Source organism: Balaenoptera musculus, chromosome 5 (genome assembly GCF_009873245.2).
Source record: "Balaenoptera musculus isolate JJ_BM4_2016_0621 chromosome 5, mBalMus1.pri.v3, whole genome shotgun sequence".
Taxonomy (NCBI): Eukaryota; Metazoa; Chordata; class Mammalia; order Artiodactyla; family Balaenopteridae; genus Balaenoptera; species Balaenoptera musculus.
The window spans coordinates 135,564,591-135,590,157 of NC_045789.1; the positions used below are offsets into that span (position 1 = coordinate 135,564,591).

The following is a 25,567-nucleotide window of genomic DNA, read 5'->3' on the forward strand; positions in this document are numbered from 1 at the left end:
GGAAATCCGGCAAGAAAACATTTCTAGGTCATAGATCATTCAGAGAGGAATCCAGTCTTGGGCCTCCCTCCCCCTCACCCCACTTCCCTTCCTGGTTAGTCATCGTTTCCTGCCCAAATCTAGCTGAGATATTTCTTCCATTCATTCTTTTCCAGTACTAGATGCAAGTCTAGAATAACTTTTTTATCAGCTGACCTACTTCTCCCTCTTGCCTTTTCACATGCCCGAGATACATGACCTCAAGGAAACCACGGCCCTAAATCATATCCTTGCGCAGCTCACAAAACCGCTCACTGTTTCCTACCAAATTACGTCTAATATAACGTCTGCCTCCCACAGTATAACCTATCCAAGCATCTGTCTTCTTACTCCTTAGCGTCCATCCTACATAACTAAGAGTTGTTCCTGTAAATACACCCAGGGCTTTCTTCATTCCCCTTTTTCATGTGTAAATCACCACCACTCTCCCCCCCCCCCCCCCCCGCAAATTCCACAAGTGTAAAACCGAGACCTCCAAGTCTTTGCCCAACACAAATGCCAAGTCTTCTAATAAACCTTCTAGAAACCGCAGGCCTGTTATGACCTCTATCGCCAAACTTGCGAAAACTTGTGGCACTGATCTTAATCTACCTTGTAGAGCTTTATGGTCTGACTTCTCTTGCCACCTTCGGCCCCCTTTGCCTGAGGATAACATTCTTGACGAATGGGATGTTGTCTTCCTCAGCATCGCCCTCGCACACAGTGGGGGCTTTATCGTGCTTAATTTCGTTTAACGCAACATGGTCCGCCTACGGCGTCGGGGGCGGACACCCTTTGCCGGATTCACACGTACACTCGCACGTACACACGGACGCTGTCTTCCACTCGGACACCCACGTGTCTCCAGAGCCACAGCCCTGGAGCTGTCTTGGGTCTCCCAGCCTGTGGGCGTTTCCACTGCAGCCAGCGGAAGGGGAGGCTCATTCCTTTAAAACCGCCTCAAGGGATCCTTGTTCCTTTGGACCGCCCACAGCCCCCACCCTATAAATAGCTTAAGATCCGCTTCCTCCTAAAGTAGTATCGCTCCGGTTCGAGGAGTCCCTGCCGGGTCGTGCCGGGCTTCGGTCCCATGGATCCCCCCTCCCTGTTGCGCTTGGTAGCGCCCGCTTTGTCAGCGCTCTGCGCTCGCCGGTTACCCCCCAGCTCTCGCCGGCTGGCGGCAGACAGCGTTTTCGCGTCGCAGCAGCCGCAGCATCAGCCGCTCGGTCTCGGGCTCGCCTGCCCAGCACCTTCCCCCGGGCCGCGGCGGGAAGAGAAGGAGCCCGGGAGCCTCCGCTCGGACGCCCCAGACAGTCTGCTCGACTCGCCCGCGTCGGCGAGGCTCGCGGGTGGGTTGGGCGCGCCAGGGGCCGCGGCGGCGGCGGCGGCGGCGGCGGCGGCGGCGGCGGGGGTGGCGGCGGCGGCGGCGGCGCCCGGCATGTATCAGAGCCCGCGGCGGCTCTGCTCCGCCCTGCTGCAGAGGGACGCGCCCGGCCTGCGCCGCCCGCCCGGCCCGCCGCCGCGCCTCCGCTCGCCCGCGCCCGCCGCCGCCCCGCGCCTCGCTTCCCCCCGGCTCCTGGCGGCGGCCTCGGCGGCCCGCGGCGTCGCGAGGTCGTGCTCTCGAACAGGTGAGTGCGCGGCGGTTCCGGGCGGAGAACGCGGCGGCGGCCAACGCGCGGCCGCCACCTGGAGACGGCGCGGAATGAATGGGAAGCCGGGGGCCGCCGGGCGGTGGGGTCGGACCGGGAAGCGGGTCCCCCTCTCCCTGAGCCGCTGTCTCCGCTCCCCGTTGCGGCTCTGCCCTCGCCTTCCCTTGCCTGGGGCTTGCACCGCGTCCGGTAAGAACCGGAACCCCGCGGGGGCTTCTAGTTTGATCCTTACCGTTCGATGCCGTGCTTTTTGTATTTCTCGCTCTTGACCTGTAAGTTTTCCCCTTCCGAGGCCGCAGGTTATTTGTGTTTTGTTTCTAATCGCACTAATGATGGAACATTTTATGCAAACAAACCAACAAAAAATCTAAAGTTACATTTATCTGATCACGTGGCCTGCATGGCCTTTAGGTTCTGAATTTTGAAAAATGTCATGTGAACAGTGTGTTATAACACGCACTCTTTGGACATACATTTGAAATGTTTCGGGAGCCTTCCCGTCTTAATATTTGCGTCATTCTGCGTCCTGTATACCTGGCTTAAGATCTTGCAAAAGTGATGCCGTCTTTGCCAAGAGCCAATTTTATACGTCACGTGCCCTGGATTTCCCCTTTCTGGCCACCGAGGTTTCTGCCTGAGGACCCATTACCGCGGCCACAATTTACATACAAAGTAGTCATACTTTTCAAAATGAGGAATAAAGCTTCTCTTTCAAAACTGGCAATTTTATCACACTAAAAAAGTGTATTTTGGTTGTGCTCAAGTTTATTGCTGTTTAAGACGTCTGAGCATCTTAGACTGTAAATAACTACATTTTGCTCCAAAAATCCTGGGTTACCGGGGTTTTTTTGTTTTGTTTTTGTTTTTTGGCCCCGCTGCGTGGCTTGCGGGATGCCCAGACCAGGGATTGAACCCAGGGCCAGGGCAGTAAAAGCCCTGAGCCCTAACCACTGGACCGCCAGGGAATTCCCAAGTTTGAGATTTACTTAAGGACAGATTGAACAGTAAAAAGAATATGTTCAGTGTGGCTTTCTTTACTGAAAGTGATCACCCAAAATGTGACGAGGGACTTCCCTGGCGGTCAAGTGGTTTAAGACTCGCTCGGCGCTTGCACCGCAGGGGACGCAGGTCCGATCCTGGCGGGGGAACTAAGATCCCACATGCCCTGCGGTGCCGCCAAAAATAAATGAATAAATAAAATAAAGTAAAATAAAATTAGGATGTTAAACTGGTTACCGGAGACTCTAAATTCTTTAGTGTTCTTAAAAAGGATGAACTTGGCAGTCATTGAGATCTTCTTTCCAGTTCTATAGGAATTTGGTACAGTGAAATAACTGTTAGAATGGTTACCACCTAATATCTGTTAGTGTTTTTTCTTTTTTATAAAGTATTTTTTAGATAAATTTATTTATTTATTTACTTATTTATGGCTGCGTTGGGTCTTCGTTGCTGCGCACGGGCTTTCTCTGGTTGCGGCGAGCAGGGGCTACTCTTCGTTGCGGTGCGCGGGCTTCTCATTGCGGTGGCTTCTCTTGTTGCGGAGCACGGGCTCTAGACGCGCGGGCTTCAGTAGTTGTGGCGCACGGGCTCAGTTGGTCCGCGGCATGTGGGATCTTCCCGGACCAGGGCTCGAACTCGTGTGCCCTGCATTGGCAGGCGGATTCTTAACCACTGCACCCCCAGGGAAGGTCAGTGTTTTTTCTTGCTGGAAATTTTCAAGAGGAACATTGCTAGGTTTGAGGTGGGAGAAGGGGTGAAAGAAAACCAATTGGGGTCTTCCTAGCCGTCTCTCCTATCTTAACCTTTCATCTTAAATTTCCTCCAGGCCCCTCGGGGCAGTTAGTCTGTAGGCTCATCTTGGGAGCACAGATAGCTTGCGTAACACACATACAGAGAGCTGTGCTGTTGGCTGAGGAAGAAAGGCCAGAACATTTGGAATCTTAGGCTTTGGACCCAGAAGGGTGTTTAATGAACTTTCTGGAAGTCCCCTGAAGTTTCAGAAGGAAATTGAAAGATTTTATGGTAGTTAAACTATTATAGACAGTTACTACTACAAGATCTAGGCAATTTTCTGGCTTCTGCGCAGTTTTCGCTTCAGCTACTTGTTGGAAGACACTCATGAATGCATTCATCAGTTCATCGCTTGATCACTCATTCATTCAGAAACTTACAGTGTGTCTCACTCTGTAGGTGCTTTATTATGGGAGGTAAAAGAACGTGGGACTTAGCCTGCCTCTAAGGAGATTAGTGCCCAGTAAGAGAGGTGAGTTTTGCACAAAGACACGACTGTTTAATGACATCAAACACCTTTTATTCTTAGTCTGTTACAGTTGAAGGTTTGCAAATGGCACAAGGGTGCCAGAGAGCGCAAAGTCCCTTTTAGCAGTGGTGATCTTTCTCGGCTTCAAAACGTGGTTGGCATTTGAGCTGGGCCTTGAAGTGCAGTTTAGGATGGAAAGAGATTAAAACACTTGGCTTGGGAAAAGCCAGGAGCAAAGTGGAAGCCATGAAGCATGGATGTGGCAGGGTGAGAGAAGAGATGCCTTGCAAAATGTTTCCCAAAGAGCCTCAGAACCAGCATTAGGTGCTTTTTAAATAAATGCAGATTCATACATCCTACTGTAGACTTACTAAACAGAATCGTTACAGGTGGGCCCCAGATTCCACATGACTTAACAAAATAACAACAATAATAAAAACCAGATTATTCTTACAGGCCCCGAGGTTTAGACATCTGGCTAGAGAAACCTTCAGGGAACTGAAGCTACTCTTCCCTCCAGCACCTTTTTGCGGGAGGATGGGTAATAAGGCCTCACACTTGACCCCGTTTGATAATCAGTTCCTTCCTAACTTACGCCCCTTGGCAATCAGAGGTCACTGGAAAGATGAGTGCAGCCCCTTTGCAGTCATCAAATGCTGGGTTATTAGAATTTAAAGGGGGACCTAGCAGTGTTTTGCTACCTTTTCTCGTGGAAGGACAACAGCCCCCATAAAGAAGCAGCAGTTGCCACAGCTCCTGTACTGGTCCGGTGTCATCTGTGGGTTTATAAACGCCTTCCTCCTCAGCTAATGAAGAGTTGGCTGAATTACTGTTCTCCGTCACTGGAACATGTTGCTTTTTTTCTTGGTACGATTTTAAAAGCAAGTACCGGCTCATTTGAGGAGGCGGCTTTATTTAGTATGTCCCTGAACGATGTGAGTAAGCTGCTTATGAGAGAGAAGAAATGCAAAAGCTTGTAATTATCAAGCTTCTACAGAAATAAATTGCTTTCTTTGTAGGAGAACCCAAGGTATTGTTTTCCTGTAGCATTTAATGGTAAGAGCTTAAATACAGTGAGTTATTGGGGGCTTTTGAATTAGTAACCATGGCTCCAGACTCACATTCAACACACTTGTATGAACATCTGCAAATCATTTAACTTCGCTTGCTGGACTTTGCCTAGGGGAAAAAAAATTAATAAGGTAAATTGGTATCAATTGATCCACAAGTATTACTGAAACACAGTACACTTAAAAGGCCAAATATTTTATTGCTTCTCATGACTAATTGCAGCAGAGATTGAGAAGAAAGACATGAGTGTGGCTAGATTTGTTGGAAAAAAACTTTGCTTTGAATGCGAGAAAGGAGGGTGAGAGAAGACCATGTGCCGGAAGAAGGTGGCAGGTGTGGGAACAGCAATGAACACCCTGGGAAAAGGGGTACTTGAGAATCATCTGGGTCTTTCACCTGTTCTACTTGAATCAATTTTTCCTGAGAATCCTGGCTATGTTGTGTTTAACAAGTGCCCCAGGTGATTCTCTCTGGAAAGCCTGGGGAGTATTTTTATAAGCTCCACTCCTAGAGGTACTTATTCCTCCTGGAAAGTTTGGGAAACCCGGAGAGAATTCTGGAAGAGTGTTATGAGTGTTGAGCTTGGGGCCTAAGACAATTCAGGAGACGCCTGAGCAAGAATGTTTACCTGAGCAAAAGCGAGCTTCAAGAAAAGGAAAGAACTGGTGTATTTGTGAAAGTTCAGTGAGACAGAACTTGACACTGACATTGTTAACCGGAGTGTACAATTTATAGAGTAAGTAGGTGGATCAATATGTACTCTGTAGGTTCCTGTGATGGGATGTTTGCTAAAAGAGGTGAGGCAGATATATTCTGGTTCTTGGAAGGAGGAGGGAGACTCAGCATATATATTTGTTGTTAGGAGTCACTCTAATCAGGATTCATAGGACCTTGATAACCACTTGAATGGTTATCACACTTGATGAATACTTAGCAATTCAAGGTTGATGTGCATTTCTCTTTTAGGTGGTTCATGCTGAATTTTATTTGGAAAATTTTCATGATAGTTTTCTTTTTTGAATTTTTGAATTTTATTTATTTTTTTATACAGCAGGTTCTTATTAGTTGTTCATTTTATACATATTAGTGTATACATGTCAATCCCAATCTCCCAATTCATCCCACCACCACCCCGCCACTTTCCCCCTTGGTGTCCATTCGTTTGTTCTCTACATCTGTGTCTCTATTTCTGCCCCGCAAACCGGTTCATCTGTACCATTTTTCTAGGTTCCACATATATGCGTTAATATATGATATTTGTTTTTCTCTTTCTGACTTACTTCACTCTCTATGACAGTCTCTAGGTCCATGCACGTCTCTACAAATGACCCAGTTTCGTTTCTTTTTATGGCTGAGTAATATTCCATTGTATATATGTACCACATCTTCTTTATCCATTCATCTGTCAATGGGCATTTAGGTTGCTTCCATGTCCTGGCTATTGTAAATAGAGCTGCAGTGAACATTGTGGTACATGACTCTTTTTGAATTATGGTTTTCTCAGGGTATATGCCCAGTAGTGGGATTGCTGGGTCCTATGGTAGTTCTATTTTTAGTTTTTTAAGGAACCTCCATACTGTTCTCCACAGTGGCTGTATCAATTTACATTCGGACCAACAGTGCAAGAGGGTTCCCTTTTCTCCACACCCTCGCCAGCATTTGTTATTTGTAGACTTTTTAATGGTGGCCATTCTGACTGGTGTGAGGTGGTACCTCATTGTAGTTTTGATTTGCATTTCTCTAATGATTAGTGATGCTGAGCAGCTTTTCATCATGATAGTTTTTAATTACACAAGTAACACATGCCCATTAATAAAAATATTTTCCCTGAGAACTTAAATGTCTTTGTCAGTACTGGTTATCTCCAGAAGTTTAGGATTGTTTGTCCTTGGTGTTCAAAAGTTCTGTCAGGATAAATGTCTCAGCGTCAGGTGAGCCCATTCAGTCTAAGGACATCCCATGCTTTAGCACAGGAAGATTTTCTATTATTTCTTGGGTTATTGTATCATATTCATCACTGTGTCACCCCCCTTCTCATGTTGTTAAAAAGTCCCGTTGGACAGATTGTTGTCCATATGGACCCACCCTCTATGGCTCCTCTCATCTTTTCAAGTCTTTATCTCTATTTCATGAGATTTTCTGAACGTGTCTATTTTGCAGTCGTTTACAATTTCTGGACATTTTCTAGTTCTCCGCTCCTTTTTTCACAGACGCCTAGTCTTACATTGCGTCCTATGTAGTTGTGAATATATGTAGCTATGTGTGCACGTTTCTCCCGCAGGCCTTTCCTCCGGGGAGAGCAGTTTGCACGCCCTGTAGGTGGGGAGGGTAGGTGGGGCATCCCTGACGTCCAGGGTTAGCGCCTGGTCTGCTCTGCTGCCCTTCACGTCCATCGCCCTTGGGAGCCCTTCCACGGCCTGTCCCCGCTTCCCTGAAGCCTCCTCTCCAGCTGGCAGAAACCACCCTCTTCTGTCTGTGAGAGAGAGGGGAAGTGGCGGAACTAGCCGCTGTGTCAAGTGCCATTCCTGAAAGAGTGACCCTGACAATCTCCTCTCTGCCTCTCCTGTCCTTTGTCTTTGTGGACTCAGCTGGGGGTTTCTTCAAAGCTCCCTTGGAAGAGCCATATTTAATTTACCTTTGGTAGCTTGTACTGCATTTTCCTCCACTCTGGGTTCTCTGTTCATTCAAACCTGTCTGTCTGTGCCTTCCTGGAATTTTTCCAAATTTTTGGCCCATTGGTGGCATCCTTTCTTGTTTTACCATGTTATTGTTTCAGTCTTTAAAACATTTTGCCTACTTGTACCTTACTCCTGAAAGCTCTTAGGAAGGAGAGTAATTTATGCCCGATGACCTATTCATTGTACACGACTACCGATTCCCATTTTAAAAATGACTCGTTGGACTAGAGATTTTTATTTTTTTAATTTTTTTAAAAACATCTTTATTGGAGTATAATTGCTTTACAATAGTGTGTTAGTTTCTGCTTTATAACAAAGTGAATCAGCTATACATGTACATATATCCCCATATCCCCTCCCTCTTGCTTCTCCCTCCCACCCTCCCTATCCCACCCCTCTAGGTGGTCACAAAGCACCGAGCTGATCTCCCTGTGCTATACGGCTGCTTCCCACTAGCTAGCTATTTTACATTTGGTCGTGTATATAAGTCCATGCCACTCTCTCACTTTGTCCCAGTTTACCCTTCCCACTCTCCGTGTCCTCAATGGACTAGAGATTTTAAAACTACTGACGGTTTCACTTCAGATTTTAAAAGATGATTCTTTTCCTACATGTGTCGTAATTATTCAAGCAAGGCTATGGAAATTTATATATGAATTGTTTTCCCCTGTTTTAAATGACTGCGTCTTTCATTGGTTTTGTGAAGTATGTACAAACTATATAATTCATTTCAATATAACCTAGAGCAGGGGTGTGCAAATTTTTTTATAGAGAGCCAGCTAGTAAATATTTCAGGATTTATAGACCAGATATCTGTTACAGCTGTTCAACCCTGCTGCTGTAGTGTGGAAGCAACCACAGACAACATATAAACCTTATTTACGGACATTGAAGTTTGAATTTCATATGATTTTCACATCATGAAATACTATTAGTTTTTTTTTCAACCATTTAAAAATGTAAAAGATCACAGGCAGCACAAATACAGGGCACTGGCCGGATGTGGCTCACGGGCTGTAGTGTGTGGACCTCTGATCTAGAGGGAAAAATATCAGCCAAATAGTCCTCTTGGCTCCATACTCCATACTTCCATTCATAGCTGTAAACCTGGCCCGCTTCTTGAGTATCCGGGAATGTTAGTGATGGGCGTCAGGTAGTAACACAGACCTGATGTCTTAGTGGAGAGCTGCTGTCCCGACAGATTCTTTTCGTTTCTGCCTTTTCAGTTTCACTTCAGAGCATTATGCTAGAAAAGCCCGGCTTGTGGCAACGCTTGGCCAGCCCACTAACAATCGAGCACCAATTTTAACAGGTTAACCTCAGCGTTCACTGTGGAGGGGTTTCTTTCTCCCTTAGCCAAATTTCCTAGATGAATCGGGCGTGACTGAAGGTACAGCTTAGCCTTGTCCGGAAGACACTTGGGCGTTCCTGTCTGTGACCTCTGCCTAGCAGAGGTCGTTGGGATTGTCGCACTGTGTCTAGGATCTTGTATTTTTAGACGCGCTAGGTTGAGAGCCGTGACCTTCGCTTGATATCTCTAGGAATGCCATGTGGGTCATCACACCGCTTTGTACACTTCGTGCTGTGCCAGCGTGCGCACCGTGACGGCGGTGACGTCCTCGTGACGTCCTGGGCAGAGGGAGGAGGTGGAATTCGACCTCTTGATTCCGTGCGCGCCCCTGGCGTGGCTCCGTCCCGTTGGCCTGACTGGACCAGCACTGTCAGGGATGCTGGTGAGCTGTGGTCCAAGGTGCAGGCAGCCTTCTCCGGGGCCGACCCTTTGCCAGTTGCGCAATCCTGAGAAAACCAGGTGATCTTAACCTCAGGCTCCGTGTTTACAAAAGTAGACAAACACAATACCTACTTTGCTGGATGGTTGGAAAGAGTAATGAAAATACATGCAAGGGGTATGGCACATGCTGGGCTCTCAAATGTTAAAAGTAGCTTCTCTTTAAACACGGAAAGTGAGCTTCACTAACAGTAACAAAATAGCTAACATTTAGCTCCCCTTTCGAAGGTGCTGGGTACAGCTAGTTTAATTCAGCGGCCGGTAAGCCAGTGAAGTAGGTCACAGTGATCCCCAGATGAAGAAAGTGAGCCACAGAGGTAAATACCTTGGTCACGATCTGATTAGTAAAGGAGGAACCGGGATTTGAAAAACGAGGCAGCCTAACCCGAGTCCATGTGTTTAAGACCGTTTTGCCTCGCTGAGAAAAGTGAAAGCTTTCGACATAAGGCTTTCCCACGCTTAGAATCTGGTCTCTAGGACCCAGGAAGTGTAATGTACTAAAGTCCACACTGCGTCACAGAATTTGAAGGTGGTTGTGTGCCTTTACCAGGTGGACCTGCCGGGGACGGGTTGCACTGTTTTGAGTTTCGGTGTTCTAGCTGATGGGTACATAAACACAAAGAGAGGGCCCTGACTACAGTCTCACAAAATTCCAAAAAGATAGAGTACGTTTAATAGTGACTCCGGACAAGTCACTTCTGAGCCTCATCTATAAAAGAGCCAAGGGGTTCTTGAGAGGGTAACAGGTGTCTCAGCAAGTACAAGAGCCTAGTGCACCATTAAGTGCTCTACCAACGTAAGGCGGTTCTTCTGCCAGTGTTCGACAGGGGTCCTTAATTAACACTTTGCTGCCACTTGCCATCCTTTCTTTTATCAACGTTTTTAAAGCACTAGGCCGGGTACCGGGTACCAGGGGAAGTGGTAATCAAGGCAGATGTAGTCCCTATTCCTCATAGAACTAATGAGTGAAGGACAGGGATTGTAGTTCAAATGTCAAGGGTGATTTAAGTAGGAGAAGAAGGCCACGTGTAAGAAAAAGGGAGCCACTGGGGCTTGCTCCATGAAGCTGGGAGGTGGGGGGCTGTGCATCTTTGACTTCTTCAGTAAATACGAACTATACCACATATCCAGCACCCAGGCTGTTTTAGGTCGATGGTTATCCTGTGACTGTTTTGAAGGTGGCCGCGTGTGTTCAGGGAGCTGCTCTAAGGAGCCCAGGAAAAGCTAGCTGCTGAGTTAGCCGGCTAAACTTTCCGAGGTGGTTCAGCACGCGGCCAGTAGGTGGCAGCACAGGCTCGCTGTTCAGCGATGCCTTCCCGTGACGTCTGTGCTTTACACTTCTGGGTACTTTACGCTCGGAGGTTTCCGAGGGCCCAAGGCTGGTCAGCTCCAGCAGCTTCTCAGGCGTGGACCCAGAGAATCCTGGCTTTTCTTCAGTTTTTGCTTTTTAACCAGCATTTTTGCCAAGCCATCGTTTCAGGAGACTAAGCTCAGACTAGTTGTGAGAAATTATTAACAGACTGAACGGTTTGGGCAGACTCTAGAACAAGCAGTTGCTGGGTAAGTAGAGAAACGTTACGTGGAGAGAGGTCTTTCTGCTGTGATTTCTGAGTGCTGTTAGGACTGCTTGGGGTGGTCGGCCCAGTCAGTTTAGGTCTCAACTGTTTGGGTTCTCATCCAGCCTTCTAGTTACTGATTGAAGGTGTTGTCATTAAACCCTGATCATTTCCCCTCTGATGGCTGTCACTCTTAGGAACTTACATGGTGGTCTGCCTGTTGCTTTAGAGTTGCTTTAGTAATCAGTAGTGTGAAGAGTAAATGTATTCTGTATTTTGGTAATTAGCCCACTTTTGCTTTATTAGGAAAATAAAGGGATGACAAAATGGGGGAAGTTTACATACCACTGCTGTATTTCTGGAACCTAAATAATCTGAATTCTCTGGCAGACCTTTAAAGGCTATTATAAGGGTAAGAAGAGTTATTCCTATAAAGTAAAATAGCAGTGACGTATTTATTCATCGTCATCATATCGTCACGGAATGCAGGCATCCAGTTCTCGGTGTATATGGAAATACGCTTATAGGATTGGGAAATGGCAAGAGATGGGAGTGGTGCAGCTAAATGAGAAATAAAGGCATGAGAAGTAAAGCTGTTGTCACCTGCCTTTTGCCTGTATAAATTACATCATGTGCATTACATTGAAGTGATGGCTGATACTTTAGTAAAGTGGCTGGAAAAAAAAATGAATTTGGGGCAAAAACCGAATATAATATGGGGTCAAATAAATAACACTCCACACACATGTAAAATTGGACCCAGAAGCCAGTATGAGTGCCACATAAAAGTTCAGTAGAGGTTTTGTCAAGATTTCATGCTTTCCAGTATCTTAGCAACCACCTGGATGAATTGTTTGTGCTGCCTTGCCTCAGGAAAGTGGCTTTCCATGTTGCTGTTCTGAACCTTTGACGATCGTTTTACAGCCCTGAATGGCAACCCCTATTAAGGTATAAAACTTCAGCGGAAAGGCAAGCAATTTTGGAATTGGACTTGTATTTATGTGTGAAAAAATTTTTTAAACGGTCGCTACTCTAAAAGAAACAATGACTTTTTTAAAACAGGTGAGAGAATTGTTACTAAGTTATCCCTCCTTGTAAAAGGGGCATAATCAGAGTGGCTACCTCCTAGGAATGTAGTGAGAATTACTTAATTTGCCAGTGGTGCATAGTAAGCATTCAGCAGTCATTAGCTGTCATGGGCATCTTCCTCAGGATGGGGGAGGGGCAGAAGGGTGTCGCATGCTCTTCAGCTTTCCTTTGTTCTCAAATTTAAATAACTTGCCTTACCACCTTGCAGTTCTTGGGTGGCTCTGAGCCTTGCTACGACGGTGTTACAAGTGCAAAAATAGCATGTGAAGTCTCCATGGTGTCCACTTTGAGTTATCAATTCCCTAGCACTTCCTTTGAACTGATGTCTGTATGTTACCAGAAAGTTTTAGGAAATAAAGCCTTGAAAAATAACTGAGTAAGCCCGTATGTTCTTAGGATAAAAGCCAAAAAGAATAACTGAAGACAGGAAGAAATGAATTGGGACTTCCCCAGATCCCTTCTGATTTGGTTCAGTAACCTGACTTGATGAGAAGAATATTTTTGAGTTATGGAAAATCCAGGTTGGAGCTTAGAAATATGAGGACAGAGGTCAGGGAAGCTTGTCCGTGCTTTGGAGACAGTACTAGTCTCTGGAGTGCCGTGGAGACAGCCTAGCAGCAGTGACCTCTCCCACCTTTTGTGATCAGATGCTCTGTCAGTTTGAGAAAAATTCAGATACGTGCTCTGTGTGAATGACAGACGTGTCTACTTTCTGTTATTTCCTTTCACCTTTTTTAGTTCTCATTTTCTCCCCGGGGATTGCTTTGCTTGTATCCCCTGGAACGGGATGTCTGCACTCAGGTGACGGTGGGTCTACAAGAGACAGTCTCACCTGTTGTTCTCTGGACCCCTTCGCATTCTTAAAAAATACGGAGGGTCCCACAGAATTTTGTTTATGTGGGTTAATATATAACATAATTAATAAGACCTATGTTTATATATCATGTTAGAAAGTAAGACGAGAAATTTTAAATGTTTATCAAGTCATTTAATAGTAAAATCAGTGTTAACGTAAGTAACACGTTTGAACTGTTTTCCAAGACAAAAAGAAAGTTAGTGAAAGAGTGGCATTGTTTGACATTTTTGGGAATCTCTTTAAAGTCTGGCTTAATAGGAGACAGCCGTATTCTCGTATCTGCTTCTCCATTCAATCTGTTGTGATATAGTTTAGTTAAAATATATGAAGAAAATTCAGTCTCTCACAGATAATATAATTGGAAAAACGTATTTTAATAGATAATTGTGGATAAGTCTTATAATTGTGGATAGTCTTTTTTTGTGGTAGTCTTTATGTTAATATGTAGTTATTTGCGACGTGGAATCTGATACCATATATATCAGTGAACTTTTGGTATTGGTTATTTGGGAAATGTTGTTTAACTGGGTTATGCAGATCTTCCAAGTGTTACACAATATAGAAATAACTGTAGCTACTGTCACCACCAATCTTGTCAGAAACGTTTTTTAAGTATTGGGGACTTGTCAGGCTCCTGATGGCAGATACGTTTTCCAGAATTGTCTCTGGGAAGTTTTCCTCGTGGGCAAAAACGCTGTCAGTTGTTTTCCTTAAAGTGACAGGCTGGCTTCTTACATTTTAGTGGATAAGTGTCTGCCTAGTGTCCATATGTGATGAACTGTAGTTTGTCGGTTCTTCGAGGTGAAACGGTGTTCCACGAAGACAGGGACGAGTTCATTTTGCAGCTCAGACGCTCACCCGAGCTCTTTTCCTTAAGGCAGTGTATTTTGTGTGCAGCATAAGTGTTTCTGTGGACTCTCCATTTTGTCACATATTAAAGATATGTCATCGAGGCTCCACATTTAACAGGGATACTTACTACTGCCTCACTAAGGGACATTTTAAAGTAAAACAGGCACTTTTAAATGAAAACCCTGAGTGATGGGGAAGAGCACAGTGGCCACTAGTGGAGCCCAGGGCCGCTCGGTGCCTGAGATGTGCTGACCGGGCAGCGGTTTCACCACGGCTGTGCGGAGAACAGGCACCCAGACAGAGAAAACGTGAGGCACGTGCGGTCTCAGCGTCATGAAAACCTTAGCCACGCGTGGCTCCGAGAGTCTCAGACACCCCGGTGGCCCGTGAACCACGCCCCGAGCTGCTGCTGGAGCAGTGCCTCATCAGTGGGTCGGAAACCAGATGTAGTCGGGTCACGGCCAGCATTTTTTTAAAAAGACATGGAATACACCAGAAAATGGCCCAGATGGCATGCAGAAAAAAGCTGTTCTGTGAACCTCCTTTTAGATATCTATGTATGCCGTGTGTGCGCTCTGAGTTGTGAGTGTAGAATGTGTCTGTTTCAATTTTTATACTTATTGGCTAAATATAACTTGTGTTGTACATGTAAATATATAAATACTCATGTGTATTTATTATATATGTTTACATAGCATCATGTAAAAATGACAGTTTTAACTGAAAGCGTTCATTGCCACAGAAGTACCTTATCTGCTGGGGCGTGACAAGGCATCAGGACCTCCTAAGGTCCCACAAAAAAATCAAACAAAATTCCTTAAGAAGTAATGTTATATTTTACCAAAATGTTTTAGATTTATGTTTCTATCCTCACAATAACCCCGGACATATAAAGATGTAAAATAGACATTTGTAGCATGGGAAAAAAGCAGGTGGATGGTAGCATTAACTAAATAAGTGATTAGCTCATGGCAGACAGCAAGTGGAAAAACAGCCGTCCACATCGCTAATTATCTCTGTATCTACACATCTATATGTATAGTAAGTGAAACATGAATTCAGGCTGATGTCTCTGACTCCAGCTCAGTATCATGGGATTCCTTCTTTTTTTTTTTTAATTTATTTATTTTATTTATTTTATTTTTGGCTGCGTTGGGTCTTCATAGCTGCACACAGGTTTTCTCTAGTTGTGGCGAGCAGGGGCTACTCTTCGTTTTAGTGCGCGGGCTTCTCATTGTGGTGGCTTCTCTTGTTGCGGAGCACGGGCTCTAGGCACGCGGGCTTCAGTAGTTGTGGCACACAGGCTCAGAAGTTGTGGCTCGCGGGCTCTAGAGTGCAGGCTCAGTAGTTGTGGCACATGGGCTTCGTTGCTCCGCATCATGTGGGATCTTCCACATGCTAAGGACCAGGGCTCGAACCTGTGTCCCCTGCGTTGGCAGGCGGATTCTTAATCACTGTGCCACCAGGGAAGTCTCTGCATACATACTCCTGAATGAACTTAAGTTCACTTAGGTAAATACCTAGGGGCATGAATTCTATGTGTATTTTAAAAACTGCCAAATTGTCTTCCAGAGTGGCTATACGTGGGAAGCAGTAAGTGGGAATTTGTGAAGGATTGCTACTTCTTATTTAAATATTTGATAGACTCACCAGCAAAGCCATCAGGGCCTGGGCCTTTCTTTTGGGCAGATTTTAACTTAATTTAGTACCTTTGTTGCCCTAGTTGAATACTTGCATGGAGCTGAGGGGGAGGGGTGGGACCAGTCCCAGCAGGACCGGGCACAGGCTAGCACTGTCCTTAACTGAAGTTCAATAGCTTTCGTGAATAAAAGCTTCTCAGTTCGTTGTATGCCTTTGGTCTGCATCCAGAGCACTGAAATGGCTGGGTTTGACTCTCTCGTCCGGGTTGATAATCGCACGGGCTTAGTTGCTCCACGGCATGTGGGATCTTCTGGACCAGGGCTCGAACCCGTGCCCCCTGCATTGGCGGGTAGATTCTTAACCACTGCGCCACCAGGGAAGTGCGATTGGAAACTTTTTTGACTACTGTCTCACAAGCCACATCTAAGTCATCAGCAAAACTTGTCGGCTTCGGACTTTGGATGTATTCAGAATCCAAGCACTTTAACTGCTACCACTTCTCCTAGCTACCACTGTCTTGCCTGGATTGTTGTAACTGTCCCCTAATGGGTTTCCTGTGTCTGCCCTTCTTTCCCTACAGTGTGGTATATTTTTAATAATCAGCCAGTGAGATTTTTTTTTAATATGAATCAGATTCTCTCTCCTGCTTTGAATTCTCCAGTGGCTTCCTATCTCGGATAAAGGCTCAAGTCCATAGAATGGCCTCCCAGGGCCTACACAGTCTGCTCCCCTGTGCTTACTGCTTCATGGACCTTATCTTCTGTTCATTCTCTAAGTCACTCTATAACCCTCTTGCTGTTCAGCAGCCTTGCCAAGCATGTTCCTTCCTCGGGGCTTTTGCATTCACCATTCCCTCTGCCCAGAATGTTCTTGGATTTCTCTAAGACTGGTTTCCTTATGACAGATTTCTGTACCCTTTAGTGAGACTTCTTGAGCATCCTGTATAAATTAGCAACTTCCCTTCCCTAGCATTCCCTGTCTCACCTTTCTCCTTTTTATTTTGCTCCAAAGCACTTTTCACCATATGACAAAATGTCTATCGCCTTGTTTGTCTCTCCCCCGTACAAAATAAGCCCCATAGCCAATAAGGAGAGAGATTTTAGTCTGTTCAATGATGTATCTTCTGTGGACCAGAGTGGTGTCTGTGTGAGAGAGCGAGGCAGGGGATTATGGTGGCCACCTACCAAGGAAGTGGTGTAGTCAGGAATGAGAGCTGAATATCTTGAGTCCTTTTTTGAAGTCTTTGATTACTCTTACCCATCCTGATGGTTTTAGCCCTTAGCCCCTGTACCCTAGCCCATTCCACATAGCATGCATTCACTTTTTCTCTTGTTAATTTATGTATATATTAATCTTTAACCAAACACTTCTTGAGAGAAAAGATGAGCTCATATTTTATAGGTATGGAGTGCTCTTCCCAAAGTTCAGAGAAATAAGAATGTAAAATCAGCATACTGCAGACACATGGTTCCTCGGGATTGCAGGGTTAGATTAGATTGTGGAGATTAGTTTTTTTTGCCCGTGCCCATTGGCCGAGAGAGTGATCTGCAGGGGTGGGCAGAATGCAGAGTGCCCAGCGGGAGCAGAGCCTTGCTGTCTAGGAGGAGGGTGGAACCATCTTCCAGGACCATGTGTCTCTGTCCTGACGCCTTGCTCTCTATGCAAGCAGCTGATTGGTTAATCAGCTTCCCAGGTACTTTGGTATCAGAAGGCATGTCCTAGGCTGGCTTCGTTATTAAACAGGGTATTCAGGCTTGCATCTGTCCATCAAGGGGACCGTCTTAGGGTTTCCTGTAAGATCTAAGGAGGAGAGACAGGACTATAGTAAATATGCCCTGAAATTCCCCTCTGCCCAGTCTCTTAGTTGAAATTTTGCCCAATTCTCTTTCTTGGGTAAATGAATCTAGTGAAACAAGAGCAAAAGGTCTATGTCAGTAAAACTTTTGAAAAGACAACCTTTAATGCATTCCAGAGTAGTGTTATTACACCCGACAGAAATTGTCCATTTGGGGACTCAAATTTGAGGGGAATAAAAGTCATTCTGAATAACATACGCAAGTTTTCTTAATAGAGATGTGTGTGCCCTCTAGTAGAAATACTATTTTGAAATTGCTACCTGTTCTAACCTAGATATATTTTCCAAATAATCTTAAAGAAATCATGGTCACTTAACAAGCCTTGCCAGCAGCTCTGGAGAGAGGCACAGCTGAATGGTGGTAGAGCTCGGACTGGAACTGATGCTTTGATACCCACGATGCAGTACATCCTTCCTCTTGCTGCAAAGCTTTGTCCTTTGATGGTAAATTTAATTTTTGAAAACCACCAAAAGTCACAAATAAGGTGAATGACAAGATTGAATAATCCACTATTGGTCCAAAATGAGCCGGCTTTAACAAGAATGTTTTCCTTGAATGTTGTAGCTAATAGCCTATAAATACATTTCTAAGACCAAACCAAAAAAGGACCACAGGGAATGATGAAATTAGAATATCCAATTTGCTTCATCTCACATCTACACAACAGTCTCAGAATAAGAATTCTAATACTACCATTACTAATTATGATCACTGAAGACAATTTTTTTTAAGTTTTTTATTTTGATAAAGCCCAAATTATCAATGTTTTGTGTTGTGGATTGTGTTTTTTGGAGGTTTTTTTTTTTTTTTTTTTTGCCGCACCGTGCACGGCTTACGGGAATCTTAGTTCCCCGACCAGGGATCGAACCCATGCTCCCTGCAGTGGAAGAGCAGAGTCCTAACCACTGGACCGCCAGGGAATTCCCTAAAAACAATTAAACAATTTTTAATTGAATATGCTTGCTTCTTTCTGGTCCCTGCTTCCCTCCACCCCCATGCCTTTTTCGGGTGTACTAAATCTTCATTGGGTCATTATCAGATCACATAGCCGTTGTATATTGTACTCTGTCTTTTAACCTCATTTAGACTTGATTTTCTAAGTAGCTATATGTTTAATATAGTACCACCAGTTCTTAAATCAGTGTCTCTGGTCATTTTGGTCTAAATCTTGTTCTCTAGTTCCAGGGGTGGCAAAGACCTTTCTGAAAAGGGCAGGATAGTAAACATTTAGGCTTTGAGGGCCAAAAACAATCCTGTCACGTACTGTGTGTGTGTGTGTGTGTGTGTAACATCTCTTTAAAACCATTCTTTGCTTGAGGACTGTACTAAAATACATTTGGCTGCAGTTTGCCATCCGCTACTCTAGTAGTTTCTGGAAGAAGTGCTCCTGGCATCAGTATTCCAGTTTTGCTGGATATAAAATCCTTGTATCCTCGTATACTGATGAGCCATGTATATAAAGTTTGATGTATATTTCAAATGCGTAACTTCATTTTCTTCTGGTATAAAACATTGCAGTTGAAGTCCGGTGATACTCTAATTGTCCTTGTAAGTTACTTGCTGTTTTTGCCTAGAGCCCAAGGAATTTTTTCTTTTTCTTTACAGCCCAGTTGGTGTTGGTCATTCTGGGTTGATATTCTCAGGTATGTGTGTCCATGATACATGTTTTTTTAACCTCATAATTTTTTCCTTTTAAACCATTCACTTTATTTTTTTCCAGCTTTATTGAGGTGTAATTAACAAATAAAAATTGTGTGTATTTAAGGTAAACCACACAATATTTTGATATTTGTAAACGTGAAATAATTACCTCAGTCAAGCTAATTAACATCTCACTCACGTAGTTACCCTGTGTGTTTGAGGGAGTGGGGACGTGAGTTCACTTTAGATCTCCTCTCTTAGAGGATTTCAAGTATGGAATACACTGTTGTTAACTGTAGTCACCATGCTGTACATTAAACCTCCAGAACTTAATTCATCCTGCATGATTGAAACTTTGTACTCCTAAAAGTTTTCTCGATTTATAGTTTTTAGTATTTGTTTCATTTCCTGGCATTGGTTTTCCTGATACAAGAACCCCTGTTTATCCATATGTTGCATCTTCGCTTAAAATTAGTACATAATGTTTGCCACTGTCTCTTAAATGCTTTATCTCCTCATTTCTTTTTGTTATGTTTTTTGTTACTAATTCTTTGTGTTGCCTCACTTCTGAGTTTTCTAATTTAGGCTATTCTGTCATTGTCTTATCTTTTAGCTCATTTTGCAATAGGATATAATTTTGATTGGCTTTCTCGCCATATCTTTCTGGCACACTTTTATTGTCTGAACAGACGTTAACCTGTTCCTTATTCACTTCATGTGAAGGTTTTTCTAAGTTTTTAGAAAGAAGTGTGGCTCAGCATAGTTTTTCTGGCTTCACGTGACTCCTCAAACCTTCGACTCCTGTTGGACACTGTTACCCTCTTTTTCACATTCATTTTCACATGGTACTTGCTTTTTATCACAGCAGCTACCCCAGAACTCAGCTTGGCAAGGATATGATGTCATTAAAAGGATGTAGAGCAGTCCTGTTGAAAGTGAACTGCATCAAGCTGGTCATTTGCCTAGAGCCTGACGAATGTCACATACTGGAGCCCCTGTGAATTTGCTGTCATGCCCTGTGACAGTGTGGTCTACCGTTAGGGTGGTGCTGACGCTGCTGATCTGGAAGCCACACTTGAGAAACCAGTAGGACTTTTTTTTTTAATTTATTTTGTTTTTTGGCTGTGTTGGGTCTTCCGTGATGCTCGCGGGCTCTCTCTAGTTGCGGCAAGCGTGGGCTACTCTTCATTGCGGCACGCGGGCTTCTCATTGCAGTGGCCTCTCTTGCCGCAGAGCACGGGCTCTAGGCGTGTGGGCTTCAGTAGTTGCAGCACGTGGGCTCAGTAGTTGTGTCTCACAGGCTCAGCAGTTGTGGCGCACGGGCTTAGTTGCTCCGCGGCATGTGGGATCTTCCCAGACCAGGGCTCGAACCCATGTCCCCTGCATTGGCAGGTGGATTCTTAACCACTGTGCCACCAAGGAAGTCCCCCAGTAGGACTTTTTACTGCCTTTTATTTATTTATTTATTTATTTATTTATTTTTTAATTTGTGTGTGTTAGTTTCTGCTTTATAACAAAGTGGATCAGCTATACACATACATATATCCCCATATCCCCTCCCTCTTGCGTCTCCCTCCCACCCTCCCTACCCCACCCCTCTAGGTGGTCACAAATCACCAAGCTGATCTCCCAATCTCCCATAGCTGAGCTATGCAGCTGCTTCCCACTAGCTATCTGTTTTACATTTGGTAGTGGATATATGTCCGTGCCACTCTCTCACTTTGTCCCAGCTTACCCTTCCCACTCCCCGTGTCCTCAAGTCCATTCTCTACGTCTGCGTCTTTATTCCTGTCCTGCCCCTAGGTTCATCAGAATCTTTTTTTTTTCTTCTTTTTTTTAGATTCCATATATATGTGTTAGCATACGGTATTTGTTTTTCTCTTTCTGACTTACTTCACTCTGTATGACAGACTCTAGGTCCATCCACCTCACTACAGATAACTCAATTTCGTTTCCTTTTATGGCTGAGTAATATTTTTACTGCCTTAAAAAAAACCCAAAAATCTAGAAGTACAGAAGAAAGATTTTCAGAGTTGTACTGCCAGCCAAGAAGAAAATTCCTCTGGACCCATGCACTCAGATAGGCAAACAAATTTATTAAAAGGAGTTTAAAATATTCAAATCAAACAGTTTCGGAACAGGTGTGAGCGTGTGTTCATGCATGTGCGTTTGTGAGAAGAACAGGCTTGCTGGCAGTTGCACGTGCACAGAAATGTATGTTGGGAAAACTGGTGTGTTTCTTTGCCTTAATCTAGCTTTCTTGTTGGGGAACTACTTTTGAGTTGATGAAAAGGAATGATAGAAAGCATGCTTGCATGCTTGTTAACCCTTGGTGGTGAACACTTGAATCTGCTTTTGTGACCTGCTACAGCAAGTTCGATCAACTGCTAGTTTCAGATGCAATCAGCTTGCCAAATAATACGTTTTATGAAGGAAACTTTGTGTCCTTCAAGAGGAGGCAAGGACTTGGATGGGGCAGGGAAATCCAGGTTCCTCCATTACCAGGAACCATGCACGGAATCAGGTGGTTCCAGGTAAAACCTGCCCCTAATTCACACTATAATGAAGAGGAAACAAGGCTGACCTTTAAAAGAGCAATCAGCTACTCACGAGTGAGGTGACGGCCACAACTCTCCTCAGGCTGACTTGTTGAAGGTTGTGCTCTAGTCTCCTTAGTGAGTTATTGTCGAGTTAGATAAAAATAGGAAGCCCTACAAAGTGCACTGACGGTGCTTCCTGCACCTCTCCTCGCCCTTTCTCCTCCCGGGATCCCAGAAAATGTGGGCAACTGCCTCTGCCCCCAGCCCCTTTTCTGATTTGTTAAAAATCTGGCAATCGATATTAGATTACAGACCGTCCTGCTCAGTGGTGTTCAGTGTCCCACAGAAAGCCAGGTCCCTGGTGTACAGTTAACCTGTACGAGAAGCGGGATATGGCTTGAATCCAGCCGTTTCTCGCCACAGCAGAGGGATCTGTATAGGTGACACGGCTAGGGCAACAGCCTGCGCTAACCGAACCTGTTCTCCAGGATTAACTGGGCTTTCTGATACCTGGCTCTGTACACACTGGTCTTCACGTCCTCACTTCAAATGCACAGAAAAAGGAATACGGAGTTTGTTCAGCCGTGCTTTCATAAGACTGTGTCTATAAATTACAAAGACAGATCCTAGGTTAGAAGAAGCCATGAAGATCGAGGTATCTCAACAGCGGTAGCTCAAGTACCCGCCCCTAAGAGAAAGCTAGAACCCGGAAACTCCTTTAGTCCGCCCTGTAGAACGCGAACGTGGCGACGTCGCCCTAAACTGAGCTCCCGGCTTCTGTGGACAGTTAAGTGCCTTACCTTCCGGCTGAGCCGAGCGGGAGGAGGAGGAGCCGGGCGAGTGACTGTGCTTTCCTTCCCCGCAGCGTGTCCCATGGGCAACGGCACGAGCAGGCTCTACAGCGCTCTCACCAAGACCCTCGACGGCAGCCCCGCCGCCCAGCACCCGGAGTATCTGGTGGCGCCCGACCCGGAACAGCTGGAGCCCATTGACCCTAAAGAGCTCCTTGAGGAGTGCAGGGCCGTCCTGCACACCCGGCCTCCCCGCTTCCAGAGGGGTTTCGTGGATCTGAGGGCCGACGGCCCCAGCAGTAGCCACGCGCCTATCCGGGTCATGCAGTGGAACATCCTCGCCCAAGGTACGCCTGCCCGCGCCGTGACCGCCTGCCCGCGCCGCCTGCGCGCAGGGAGAGAGGGGCGGGCGGCCGGGGGAGCTCCCGCGCGGGGAGGTCAGGAAGGGGAGTCGCCTGGCTTTCACGGCCCAGTCCAGCAGCTCGGCTCGGGACGTACTCCTTACCCTCCACGTGTGCAGACTTTCCGTGTTCGGGGAAAGCGTCTGCTTCCCGGCACGTGCTTCCTGTCTCTTGTCAGCCCATAAGCTTTCATCAGTTGTCTCCCGCTTTGAGTCCACAGCACTAAGATAGCACCTGGCAGGGGGAAACTGAGTCTACCGAACGGGTGACCCTGAGCCTTCTGCGGGGAGTGGGGGCTGTGTACGGGTGGTGCTGAGTCGGGGCACTCCTGAGGCCGGGTTCTCATCCACACGCCTCTTCGTAACTTGAGGCCAGAGATGTTGCTTCAGTTCTCTGTGCTTTAAGATGTTATTTTGTACGGTAGAAAGGACTCCTTTCCTGGGTCTGCTCAGTTAAAAAGCAGGTGTGTCAACTTTATTGCCGATCATGTCGCAGTTGAAATTTTAAGAAACCAGGGTCACCATTTTTTCTGGAAAAGAAGGGCATACTCCCTGACTTTCCAATCTTTGATTCATTTGTTTTTTCCAGGTGTAGGAAAAAGCTGCCCATTTTAAATGGGTGTCACTTATTCTAAGTGGTGTCTATAAAGCCCTAGTATGGCTTATTATAAGTCAGTGTTGAAATCACTCTATAGAGTTAAATGTATTTACTTCATCTGGCATAGTTTAGATCTCTTGGATGCCAGAGAACACTGTCTAAAGCTAAAACTTAAGATCTTATGTCCTAGAATATAGTGACAAGAAATAGTTTTAATACGAAAGGATCAGTTAGTTGCTTGCTTCATCTGGATGGTAAGAGGTTATTCAGTTTGGTAGGTCGGTGCAGTAAGAGAAGAACCACCCAGAGCATCTGAAGCAGGGGAAGCACTCTGAAGGTCTTGGGTAGCGTCAAACCTAAGGAGACTCGCAGGTACTTAGTAGCGGTTCTTAGTAGCTGACCACTGACCGCCTTTTTTCTTTCAGCTCTTGGAGAAGGCAAAGACAACTTTGTACAGTGCCCTCTTGAAGCACTCAAGTGGGAAGAGAGGAAATGTCTCATCCTGGAAGAAATCCTAGCCTACCAGCCCGACATACTATGCCTGCAAGAGGTGGACCACTACTTTGACACCTTCCGCCCCCTCCTCGGTAGACTGGGCTATCAGGGCACGTTTTTCCCCAAGCCCTGGTCACCTTGTCTGGACGTGGAACACAACAACGGACCAGATGGCTGTGCCTTGTTTTTTCTCCAAAACCGATTCAGGCTTGTCAACAGTGCCAACATCAGGCTGACGGCCATGACGTTGAAAACCAACCAGGTGGCCATTGCCCAGACCCTAGAGTGCAAGGAGTCCAGCCGGCAGTTCTGCATCGCCGTCACCCACCTGAAGGCTCGCACGGGCTGGGAGCGATTTCGATCAGCTCAAGGCTGTGACCTTCTCCAGAACCTGCAGAACATCACCCAGGGAGCCAAGATTCCCCTTATCGTTTGTGGGGACTTCAACGCAGAGCCGACAGAGGAGGTCTACAGACACTTCGCGTCCTCCAGCCTCAACCTGAACAGCGCCTACAAGCTGCTGAGCGCGGACGGGCAGTCGGAACCTCCGTACACGACCTGGAAGATCCGGACCTCGGGCGAGAGCCGGCACACTCTGGATTATATCTGGTATTCCAAGCATGCGCTCAGCGTGAGGTCAGCCCTGGCTCTGCTCACCGAGGAACAGATTGGACCCAACCGACTACCGTCCTTCAATTACCCTTCAGACCACCTGTCCCTAGTGTGTGACTTTAGCTTTAACGAGGAACCTTGATGGACATTTATAAATGCTTGTCTGTGTCTCTTTAGTCACAAGTCTTAACCAGGGACGTTTCAGGAAGCTGAAATAAGATAAGAGGTTGACTGAGGAAGGCTCCCCAGTTCCTCTCACTTCACTTTCCATGTTTCCAGCATGCCCTTGGGGAAGGAACCCCATTTGCTCACAAACCTTTTCCATTAAAACCTACAGCGGAAAAGGTGTTTGCACTCCAGTTTCGGTTTGTATTGTTTTCTTTCCCTTAGCATTAATAATTACATTTTGATCATTTAAGGGCATTTTACTTGGCTTTGTTTGGAAGCTTTTTTAGTTTGAGGATCCTGTATTAAAATAGACTTGCTCGAGTCCCCTGTAATTAACAAGTATGCAGGAACAATTTCTCTAGACAACATTTCAAGTTATTTATTTGTGGTTTTTTAAAAATATCAACAAGTTATGCATGGCAATATTTATTTTTTTTATATCTTTGTGTAAAATTAAGTAAATAAATTATAGCATTATGAACATTTAAAAACCATGCAAAACATAAGTTATAGAGTAATTTATAGTAATCTTCTTAAAGCGTTAAAGATGTTCTTACTTGGGGTCTAATAAAATAGTAGTGTACAAAGGAACTGTTTAGGCTGGAGGGGTTTTTGTTTGCTATTTAAGTGGAAATATCAGTTCTCCTTGATACATTCTTCACAAATCCTTGCTGTGCCTCCGTGTCCCCCATTATTATGTTTCTTGAAGAAATTCCATTTCTGGTTTTCCATCGGAATGCTATCGGTGTACATTTGCGGTCACTCAAAAGTGTCATTATATGTATTGAATATGCTTTGCACAATAGGTTGTTTAGGAGCTGATATGTGGCAGTGGCTAAGTCAGTGGGACCTTCTTTTCAGAGATGGGAAACTATTTCTAGCCTGTTAATGAGGCTGTCCTTGAGATTTACTAAAATAGCCAGGTGACTGGTTTAAAACAACTAGAAAGCAGAATATAGAGTTAGAAAGATAACCTGGAATTCTCTTCCCTCAGAAATAAAAGTGGT

General features: G+C 45.3%; 1 protein-coding gene and 1 long non-coding RNA gene across 3 annotated transcripts in view; one reads left to right on the forward strand and one right to left on the reverse strand.

Annotated features, from left to right (window-relative positions):
• Positions 1-2,572, reverse strand: part of LOC118895202 — a 44,901-nt gene extending 42,329 nt beyond the window's left edge. Inside the window, exon 1 of the long non-coding RNA XR_005019903.1 lies at positions 1,900-2,572. This is a non-coding gene — a long non-coding RNA (uncharacterized LOC118895202). The remainder of the gene's footprint in view (positions 1-1,899) is intronic.
• NOCT (nocturnin) lies at positions 1,042-25,135 on the forward strand. 2 transcript variants are annotated; one of them, XM_036852050.1, is made up of 4 exons: positions 1,595-1,646; positions 18,921-18,958; positions 22,362-22,634; positions 23,711-25,135. In XM_036852050.1, exons 3-4 carry the CDS (start codon positions 22,370-22,372, stop codon positions 24,532-24,534), a joined length of 1,089 nt encoding a protein of 362 aa, XP_036707945.1. In that variant the 5' UTR covers positions 1,595-1,646; positions 18,921-18,958; positions 22,362-22,369; the 3' UTR covers positions 24,535-25,135. The 2 variants fall into 2 exon arrangements, with proteins under 2 accessions (XP_036707944.1, XP_036707945.1); XM_036852049.1 differs by lacking the exon at positions 18,921-18,958 and having other exon boundaries at positions 1,042-1,646.
• Positions 25,136-25,567: the final 432 nt, after the last annotated feature.